Consider the following 10,950-nt stretch of genomic DNA (forward strand, 5'->3'; position numbering starts at 1 on the left):
TTTAACTTTTAAGTCATCAGCGAGAAGCGGCGAAAAGTGGGAGATAGAGACCCCAGGCAGCTGCCATATGCTGCAGTCCTAGGTGAGTCCTACACGTGGAAAAAATTGGTGGACATTCGAACTGCGAAAAGACAATCTTTTAATACAAGGAATTATGACGTTTGTTGAAAAAGTTTTATTTTAAAGTCATATATGGAAGTTTTCAATATAATGAATAGCTTATGACTCTTTTTTAATTTTCAGTATTTACAGGAATTATATCTTCAGCGAATTATTTCTTTCAGTGCTTAAATTTGAACTCCTCTCAGGGATGTAGCGCGCAGATTATTCTGATAGTTTTTCTTTCAGTCCTATCAAGAGCGGTAGCATCTTCTTTATTATTTTCCTTTCGTGGAATATTTTATTGTGGAAATTACGTTAGCCTGCATACATATGCAGGATGCTTGTGTTGGGTGGGGGAGGGGAAATGGAAAGGATCTGCATCTTTATTCTGTCTGCCATTGTTTAACTGGAGGTCTTCGCTTTCGCTCTTCTGCAGGCCCGTCAGCGAACCGAATTCCCAGCAGTATTTGCATTCAACTTAATTGCGTTTTAAGTAGATTTGTGGTGAAATGTGTTTGTACGGATGCGATTGTCAGACTGCATTATATATATAATATATATATGGATACAGCATGACCGACTACGGAAAGGGTATGGATACTATAGCTTGCAGCTTTTCTTACAGACATTTCCCTCGTGGAAGAGCTTAAAGTTAAATACAGGCAGACTCTCACATGCGATTACGTACAATATCGAAATACAAAGGTGGCTGGATAATTAAGTTGGGGAAATATTTAATGAAATCATTTCACTGATTGCAAAAGAGAAGATATATAATTTCAGCTGAAGAGTTACAGAAAACATTAAAGGGCTTAAAGTCGATGGTGTAATTATTTTCAGCGGATCTATAATAAGCACAGAAATAATTAGGTTCGGTTTCGATTTCAAATCCATATCAACGTCGAACGACAGGAATTCCCCGTCAGCATTTCTGCATTATTCGCATTGAATCCCTAAACCGACATTATTTTAACGCGCAAAAATCTCTGCGGCAGCTGTCTGAGCTGGGCTCGTATTCTTTATTTTATTTTACCTTTCACCCAGGTACACGTGTCAAACTAATTTCACATTTTGTTGCCTTTTATTCGTTGGCGCATTTGTGTCACCTGCCGAGCCATGGAGCTGTAGAGCTGTGAAGCTGCCTAGCTGCACCACGCCCACTCCATGCCATTGCCGCCCCCACAATGCTGTTGGCGCATTGAAATTCATAAAATATTTGCACAGCGAAATAGGCTACGAAGGCTGAGGCTTCGGGCGGAGTATTATGTGTCAAGCACGTTTGAATTCAAATTCAAATATTTGCCAGAGTCGACAAACAAATAAGCGCAAATATGGTAAACAGCAATAAGCAGCTATGCCAAAAGCTGAGCGAACTGAACAGAAACCCGTGTATTCCACGGATTTGAGTCCTTGTGAGGACTCTTACTCCCACCCCAACTCCTTCTTTTACCTTTCCATGAAAAATTCTTTAGCACCCGAATATAATGCTGTCACCTTGGCAGTCATCTGAGCTGTTTGTTGTCTCAAAGTGTCTCAGTCTTAATTTCATACACATTGGTAAATATTCAATGGACAGCCAGAAAGCTCTTCATGTGTAAAACCGACAGGAGCAAAAACAAAAAAGACAATCGGCTTAAAAGCTCGTCTTTTCCTTGGCCTCAAAACGAGGAGGACAATTGATAAAAACACTGAGCTGGCAATTCCTAAGTCGACTAATCCCGTCTGCGTAAATTGTCCCCACCTTGTAATGCCAAATCAAGCAAAGTCTAAAAGCTGAGTAATTATGGATACATAAATTAAAAATTGTTTGACATAAATGAAGTTGCTATTTTGGTCGAGCACGTAAACTTTATAAATTTAAATTTAAAGCAAAAGAAACTAAAAGCAATTTACAGAACTGAAATATAATATTTGTGCCAATATTGCACATTAAATTTAAATAAGAATTTATATGCTCTTAAACGACCTCAAACCTCTTTAAGAAAAGCGGAATAAATAGGACAGAGAATGGGGCAATGGAGCGACGACTTGTCAATGAATCGATTATGATTTGTGGCTAAAGTATAGCACACTTATATGGGCTGCCTACACAACTTTCTGCTGGGAATATATTTCAGCGCGAGTTTGCACATTCGCAGTGCCAAAGAATGCGCCGAGGGACAATAAATCTTCGATTGTTTGCCCCAAAGAGACCAAAGGATGTGTCTTTGCTTGTGTGTGAGTGTATCTGGATGTGAGCCTGCGGCAGGACATCCATTTTGGCCATTTCGGCATTTTGCGTTCTGCTCGCCACATTTGCTGGCCTAATTGCGCCGTCTGCCAGCCAGCCAGTGAAATAAAAAGCGCAAAAGCGAAAGGCAAACAGGCAAACAGAGGACTGTCGTCACGCTTCAAAACCCCACAAAGTCCTTACTACTTTTGATAATTGTCCCAGTGACCTTTTCTGAGGCAAATATGCGATCAAATAACAAGTGAGTTTCCAGTTGATATCAATGAACTCCGCTACTCGCCCCCGCCCGTTTAACCTTGCCAATTATAGTGAAAAATAGAGCCAAACATTCCAAAAGTCTGCGATGGTGGAAAGAAAAAATAAAAAGAAAATAAGCGAATTCGGCAATAAATAGCTATAGCCATGGTGAAAATATATTTTTAGTTGTCTCGGTCAGTGCGAGGTCCTGTCCGATTTGGAGCTCCAAGTCCGAAGACTGCAGGCGACTTCGACTCGCTGCCAAGACAAGATAAATGATGTTTCCAAACTAACACACACGTACAGCTGAGGATGAAATAATAATGCTAAGATGTATAGCATGTTGACTAAAATATTGCAGCATACTTTTAGACAGCTTTATAATTATTGTTGATTCCTTAGTTACTAAACCTTATGTGTTAAATACTTTATTTTTGTTTGGAAAATTCTACATCTTACCAGTTTGACCACCACTGTATATGTTGTTATCACTTAGCTGGCCATGTTAGCTGCCATCTTGCTGACTTTTTGCAATTGTCTGGTCGGGGATTGTCAGGACTTTTGACTTCTTCTTTCTTTTTTTCCCTCGGTCCCCTCTCTATCATTTTTTTTTCATTCCCATCTCTCATAATGATTCCGTTGTGAGAAATGCAATTATTTTTGATTGTAGTTTAAGGTGCCATGTTTGCATTGCTCGCCAAATGCCGCACATTTATCACACTTCCTGGCCCCTTCTGAACGGAGGGGGACATTTTTGCAAGTCAAGAGAGAGAAGGCGACATGGAATTTATTGAGCCAGTCTGGGGCAATATATCAGACGCAGCATTTGTCAGGCAGTGCCAATAGCTCTAAACTGAATTGAACTTTGTTCTTATTGATTTTCAACACAGCAACATCGTTCTATTCCTCTTTTTCAGGTTCTGTGTGATGCGTGTAGTAATTTTGGCAATTTTAATGCCATTAAAAGCAGCCTAGCCCCCAAAAAGTTGCAAATGATGTGCGAAGAATGGAAATGTTGCGAGTATTGTTCGTATTTATGCAATTTGTGGCAGCTGCTCGAACAACCGCAGCTACAAGACTCATGTAGAGAACTCACACCATTCGGAATCTGGTACCACCACACAAACAGCCGCAACAACAATTACAACAGCAACAAGACTCCTATGGAATTTTCAATTAAATTGCAAAATCAATTTTCAGCAAATTAGCATATTTATATTTGCATATTTTTAATGGGCTGACGAAAAGGGAGCACAGGTCACAACAGGTGCGAAAAGGGAAATTGTGCCAAATTAAAATCAGATAACATGGAATGACTTACATCAGAGGAGCACACATGAGCCACGAGGAGTTGGGGATTCAGTCGTCGTCACCGGCATCTGTGCCAGAGGCGCGTGTCTGATGTTCAGAAATCAGCATTAGAATTGCGTATACAAAACCAGAGTTATCCTAGCCTTAAGCGACTTCAAACCGCTCACCAAACACCCACTTCCGGGAAACTCAAAGTCAGCACTCCTTGGGGCCACGTGCAGGGCACTTAGTAATGCCACTGCCTACGGAATATCATAACCATATAGACGACTCATCCCGTGGCAAGTATTTCGATAATTACATTTGGCAACTGCTGCCTCTTCTGCTGGGCGAATTATTCCGATTGGGTAGGTCGAGGAGTATACAAAGTGGGAATTAATATAAATTATATAAAATAGGAAAGAGGTTTTCTTATTTTTTGCTTCAACTCTTAAAAATGTGTAAAATAAAAAAAAGATAAATCTTAGACAAAAATAGAAGTTTGGCAGTTTTTAAGGAATGTTATTCATCTTTCTTTTTAAATAATATTTGATGTTAGAAGATTAAAGTAGACTAGCAGATGACATTTAGGCCAGACCTCTTTCTTATAATTTCTTTTATCACCTTAAAACTTTTCCATCGTCCCCGGCTTAGTATTCGCTTATACATTTTAATTTATTTATACACGTTTTTACCCCCAAACAGCGAAATGGTTTCCCCCCAACTCATGCACATGTGTGGCCACAATTTTGGTATACAAATTACAAAATTATACAAATCAACGCCGCACAATTGCTTCAATTGAACCCAGACCAGAGGCCTTAACATCAAGGGCCAAGATGGTGTTTCTCATATCTGTACGACTGCTATATGTACAAGTATATAGGTACACCCCGAAAGATCCTGACGGTGACGGTGATGGTGTTGGTGTGGCTGGCAGAGATTAGAGTCACTCCAGACGAACAATCAAAGACAAAGCGCCCTCGACACCTGTGCTGAATTATGAAGCCCACTTGCAGACAGCGAATTGCGGCTGGATCAATCGCAGTGTAGAGGTAGAGGTTTGGGGGTGCTTTTTGGGTGGTAAGGGTGAGGCAATTAAGTCATTACTTCATACACAAACACACATACACCTACTGATACTCCCGTCAAAGGCGTTCGTTCTGCAGGTGTTTTACAAGTGTGCAAACAAAGTGCCACGGTGGTTGCATAAAAACCAGTAAAGCGGATGTAAGTGTCTGCCTTCTCTGAACTGGCTTCGTATGAGTGTTTTCGTTTGTATATGTATACTATGTATGTATGTACATTTCCCCGTTTGTTTGCCAGTCTTCGCTGTGGTTGCAATAAAGGCATGCAAATTTATGTGCCCCACCCCAACCACCGATGCCTGCCTGCCACGCCTCCTTGCCATATTTTTGATAAGCAATTTTCATCGCTCCCAAGAGCTATGATTGTGTGTGTGTATGTTTGTGCATGAGTGGTGGTGAAATGAAATTAACAAATCATTTCACTTATGGGCACTGGGGCATCTGCTTCCACTTAGCTCCGGCATCTCTTTGATGCTAATTTGAATGGGAAATGTGTCATTTCGGGTGATTACAAAAGGATCTTATCAGCAGGCGCAGGCACCCTCAGTTGGGGACGAGAAATTAAAACGTTTTTCACAACTTAAATCTCGATTTTTTAAACGCATTGCAGACATCTCTACTAAAAATTTACAAAATAAATTGTTGGTAAATACTAAAAAAAATGACTGTTTTACCAAAACGTTAAACCCTTATACTTGCTTTTCTGTGTTATTCTTCTGTTTCGATGCTGCGAGTGCCGACTTAATGGCTAAGAAAGCTGGAAACCCATTTTTAACAGAAATTTGCAGTACTATGTTCGGGTTTTTAGCTCTTGCTCGGTCAAAACAAGACGCACAGCCAAAAGGACAACTGTTTTGAGCTCCTAACGACCAAAACTAACCACCCCTATCACTCGTTTTTCGATTTTGAGAAAATCAATTTTCGGCTAAATTTCGCATTTTTTATAAGGGGTACCATCATCAAAATTTTCGAAAAATGGCCGAAAATGAAGTTTTCCCGATTCGAGTGCAAATCGATTGGGAATCATAGCAATCAAATTACAAGCCCTACGAGGTATTACATTGATCATTTGGGCCATTTTTGGCTGTGCTATGGCTAAATAACTGATTTTTTTGAGCGCAAAGTAAAGAAAACGTCTTTTGACAGCAGAGATCTCGATTTTGTTGCCGTTTCTTAGCTCTTACTTTGTCAAAACAAGACGCACGTCTAAAACATTGATTGTTTTACGCAGCTAACAACCAAAACCTTAAACCCTTATACTTGCTTTTCTGTGTTATTCTTCTGTTTCGGTGCTGCGAGTGCCGACTTAATGGCTAAGAAAGCTGGAAATCCGTTTTTAACAGAAATTGGCAATACTATGTTCGGGTTTTTAGCTCTTGCTCGGTCAAAACAAGACGCACAGCCAAAAGGACAACTGTTTTGAGCTCCTAACGACCAAAACTAACCACCCCTATCACTCGTTTTTCGATTTTGAGAAAATCAATTTTCGGCTAAATTTCGCATTTTTTATATCATCAAAATTTTCGAAAAATGGCCGAAAATGAAGTTTTCCCGATTCGAGTGCAAATCGATTGGGAATCATAGCAATCAAATTACAAGCCCTACGAGGTATTACATTCATCATTTGGGCCATTTTTGGCTTAGCTAAGGGAACAATACTGTCGGATTGAGGGGAAAAAAGTGTAAACCGAATTTCAAAATTTACGATTCATACAAATTTTGAAACAAAATCAAAAATTTTGACATTTTAAACTAATAATGCAGTTTGACTAGGAAATCGAAAACAAACTCATCGAGGTATGGCATTCTATATGTTGACCATTATTAGCTTAGTTATGGCCATAAAAATGCCAATTTTGTGGACCAAATCAAGGATAAACAAATTTTGCATTTTCGATACAACAATTTTGCATTTTGAGATAGGAAAAACATAATCTCTTTTAGCAAAATATAATATCCTTAAATGAAAATACTAAAAGGAAACACTTCATAAACTAACAAACCGAATTTAAAAATTCCACTGATGATTATTTGCATTTACAACGTCTATCCGATTACGGCACTTAGCCAATTAAAAACAGAGTGCTTCGTGGAAGGAACTGCAGTCATGGGTCAACTTCCCGGAGAACTACACCGTGCCTCATTGCTGCACATTCAACGACTGATGAAGTGCATGGGAATTCTGCCCTATAGTCAGAGCCTTTCCGCGAAAGTATTTAGCAGTGTAATCCTTTTGATTGCAATTGCCATTTGTACTTACCAGCGTTTAAATTTTGACTACGATTTGGGATACGATTTTCAAAACGATCATTTTTCGGTCACCATTGATCTGACCAACTTTGCAGCCCTAATTGCAAGTCATGTAATCATTGTATTGGAATTAGTGTGGGGACATGGCAGCAAGGATGTGGAAAGGAAACTCCAGGCAATACATATTCAGATAAATATGTACTTGGGTGTACCGATTAATACAAATAGAGTTCGACGATATTGCAATGGTATTTATGCATCCTTAGTCATAAGATGGATTATATTTTTCCTCGTGACTATCTACAATAACCGGGCACTCACATTCTATGCCATGTATTCGGAATTTATATTGCTGGCTCGATTCTCCGAGTTTTCTTTGTACTGTGTTGTGGTTTTGTTCCTTTACCAGGAACTTATCGTTGGAGCTTCAAAGGTTCTGGAAGAATTGCAAAGAACTCGATTTGAGCTGTTTTCCATTCGTCGCTTGTCGCTGGAAAAGCTGGTTAAATTGCAAAGAATCCATGGCTCATTGTGGCAATCTATCCGGTGCTTGGAGCGCTATTTCCAGCTAAGCCTTATCACTATGCTCATGAAATTATTCCTGGATACTTCGGCATTGCCGTACTGGCTATATCTTAACATAATTCAGAGCCCTGAATTACCCGTAAAATGTTGTTAGTATTTTTTAATCATTATTTAGTTAGTTCAACCTCATAACCTAACTATGTTCAATATTTGGTAGATGTTGCTACTGATGAGTGCATCAAAATCTTAGAAATTATAGTGCCCTGCTACATCTGCACAAGATGTGATGCACTGCAGCGTAAGTTCAGGTCGATGTTCTACACAATCACTACAGATCGGCGAAGTAGTCAACTAAATACGGCTCTAAGAAGACTTAACCTACAGTTAAGTCAGGAGAGATGTCAATTCAGTGCAGGAGGATTAGTGTCTATAAACACGGAAATGTTAGGCAAGGTGAGCTATAACTCAAATTCCCACACAAAAATATAAATAAACTTAAAATGTATCCTAGTTTATCTTCGGAGTATTCAGCTATATTATTATCTGCATACAATTTAGCATCAACCTGAGGTCCAGCAGCTTCAACAAACTGGTAGAAAGTTCCACACCCAGTGCCCCCATTTAAATGACCTTTTGGTATCGATTATTGTTGGTCAGTCTAGTCGCGTGCTTATTAAATTAAAGTCAATTAACCTAATTAGCAAATTTGATGTCTGCCCGTGCATAATCAAAAAAGGACAACGAGGCAATCAAAGCAGCAGCTGGTGGAAAGACTTCGTCTCACATAATTATTCATGCTTAAAAATTCTATTATAAACTTTGCCCGGCGGCCACTGACCGTTCGTGTGGGAGGAAGGACCCAGGGAGATCCTGGACATACTTGTGCTCATGTTTCGGGCTTGTTGGCCACGCATGGCCAATCTGTCAGGGGTCCATACGTGGCCAAGTGTGTTTATAACGTACACTTGTAGACATATTTATAAAGAAATAAGCTAAATTTAATAAATTTATAAGTAAATATATCCCAATTTTTATTTCAAATAAAACTTAAAACGAAGCAAACAAACTGTTGGTATTCTAAAACATTTGGTAGATCCTTAAAAAGCCTTTGGTTTTTTTCTTTAAACTTAACATATTTCAAGATTTATTTAAAAATTCCTATAAGCACATACTTTTGATACATTTCTAACACATTTCCAGTGTTGTTTAGATTTTTCAGGAAATAAACTGTTTAGAGTGTAAGGGGGCGAGCCTGCTTGAAGTTAGCCACTCAGGCAATTGTTGCCACGCTCAGATTCATGACCAAGTGGGCATACATAATACTCCTACTTTCTTCAAATATCCGCACGAGTAGGCCCAGAGTCTGAACCTAAGGCAGACATTTCCAACGGTTTATGATAAATCGAATTGAATTTAATAGATGTGGGAGGATGTGGAGTCGAAACATGGTCATGCGGTAAATCTTACACTTGTAGGGCACTTCATTAATCAAGATGAATTTTTCATTTGTTGGTTCTCAAAAATTTTTCAAAAGTAAAATCCTGGGTAGCACTTCTGAAAAATGAAGGATCCAATAAACTGCAACTGTTCCCTGTCATATGCGACATGACAATGCTCTTCTCCATTGATTACGGATCCTAACGAGCTCCCTGACACTTGACACATTGGATATCAAGCAAAATTTCCGAACCGGCTTTGAAATTTTCTTTCATTGACACTGCGTTTATCAGCCAGGTGAACACTGGGAAAAATATGAGTCAGATGACTTACTTGACCTTTCATATACCTCTTACTGATCTTCAACATAATATGTTTTAACTAAGATAAAGGCGTGGTATTTATACAGCCATATTAACTAAGAAAAAAAGGCAATATTAATCCTCTTTTTTCTCTGTAACTTCCTACCACTGTCAGTGTGAAACAGAGTGTAAAGTCATTTAGGATTTTCGTTTCACCTATCGACGAAAGCTTAAAGAAGCCGACTGCAGCTGCAATGGCTTAGAGCCACCTGAAAACGTTTTTGTTCGCCAACTTGGGTATTTTTCCTTTTCGAAGTCAGCTTATGTGTCGACACTAATTAATGCTCAAGAATTTCCCCTTAAACCCTCGTCGATTCGAAGGGAATTCGAATGGCAAATGTTCGTGTGCTGTGGCCGCAACACTTTGCCAGACTCAATGGCAAATAATAAAAGGCAACTCATAATCGTCTCATAAAAATCAGATGTGCTCACGCACATTAATGCATATAGACGCCAATGGCAGTATCCCAGTGCCATGAGTTCTTTGACATAGACAATGGCGGCAATGGTAGTGGTATTCCTTCGTTTATGCGGGGTACACATTCAAGATCAAGATGCATATCAGAAATATAGAAAGATCTTTAACTCAGACAAAGAAAACATTATGTTTAGAATTCCAAATTTTACTATAAGTTAAGTTAAAAACGATAATGGTTTTTAAGTAACTAATGTTAAAGTATAAAATAAAGCTTTTTGTTTTCATTTTTGGCAAAAATTCTTCCCATAAACGTTGTAGGTATTTGCTTCTTGGCAGTGACAGACATGAGAGTGGAACACAACCGAAACACACACTTTCGCACACTTGCCGGGGGACTTTTATAGCGACACGTAGTGAGGCACGTTTTGAAGTGCAGGAAGCTCTATCATAGACAGAAACGAGCATCTCTGTGTGCGTGCCGTGTGTGTGTGTGTGTGTGTGCAGTTATTACTTTTATGAAGCATGTGATTACATTTTATTTTTAATGCTTTTAGTAAAATGAGGTTAGTACACACTTGGTTAGCGACAAATTACATTCTTTTTTCCTTTTATTTTTTTCTGTTCTGCTGCCATCCTGCCTTTGCAGGACTCGAATTTTCGGTTGGTTTTTGGCCTCGATTTTGTAATCTTCGGTAGTGACAATATTTGCATTCGCTAATTGTTGTTATCATTGGAGGGGGGTGAAGGGAGGGTTGTGCTTAAACCATCAACCATTGGCTGCATTAAGCATGTGCACAATTAACTTCCGCTTCCGGTTATGATTGAACCCAGCCATATTTGAGCTGGCCACGGACATACAGGACACACACAGGACATTCACGACCGATAAGCCATGCAATAAACACACGCACACACACACACACACACACGGGCAGTAATGTACAGTGGCTGCAGTTAACTGTTTGCATATTAACGACAAATAACCCACAATCTCGCAACCTTGCAGCAGTA

At 39.3% G+C, this 10,950-nt stretch overlaps 1 protein-coding gene across 1 annotated transcript; it reads left to right on the forward strand.

Annotated features, from left to right (window-relative positions):
* Positions 1–7,054: 7,054 nt before the first annotated feature.
* On the forward strand, positions 7,055–8,347 carry LOC108115748 (putative gustatory receptor 98a). Its single transcript, XM_017227318.2, has 3 exons — positions 7,055–7,871; positions 7,940–8,175; positions 8,234–8,347. The coding sequence occupies exons 1-3, from the start codon at positions 7,055–7,057 to the stop codon at positions 8,345–8,347; spliced, it is 1,167 nt and encodes a 388-aa protein (XP_017082807.2).
* The last annotated feature ends 2,603 nt before the right edge of the window (positions 8,348–10,950 follow it).

The sequence above is a fragment of the Drosophila eugracilis genome, unplaced genomic scaffold (genome assembly GCF_018153835.1).
Source record: "Drosophila eugracilis isolate 14026-0451.02 unplaced genomic scaffold, ASM1815383v1 contig_367, whole genome shotgun sequence".
NCBI lineage: Eukaryota > Metazoa > Arthropoda > Insecta > Diptera > Drosophilidae > Drosophila > Drosophila eugracilis.

Bases quoted from the DNA above. Each gene is read 5' to 3' on its own strand.
- LOC108115748 (XM_017227318.2), top strand. From the start codon at position 7,055: ATGGGTCAACTTCCCGGAGAACTACACCGTGCCTCATTGCTGCACATT. The intron at 7,872-7,939 runs GTTAGTATTTTT...AATATTTGGTAG, and splicing joins TGAATTACCCGTAAAATGTT to ATGTTGCTACTGATGAGTGC. The intron at 8,176-8,233 runs GTGAGCTATAAC...AATGTATCCTAG, and splicing joins ACACGGAAATGTTAGGCAAG to TTTATCTTCGGAGTATTCAG.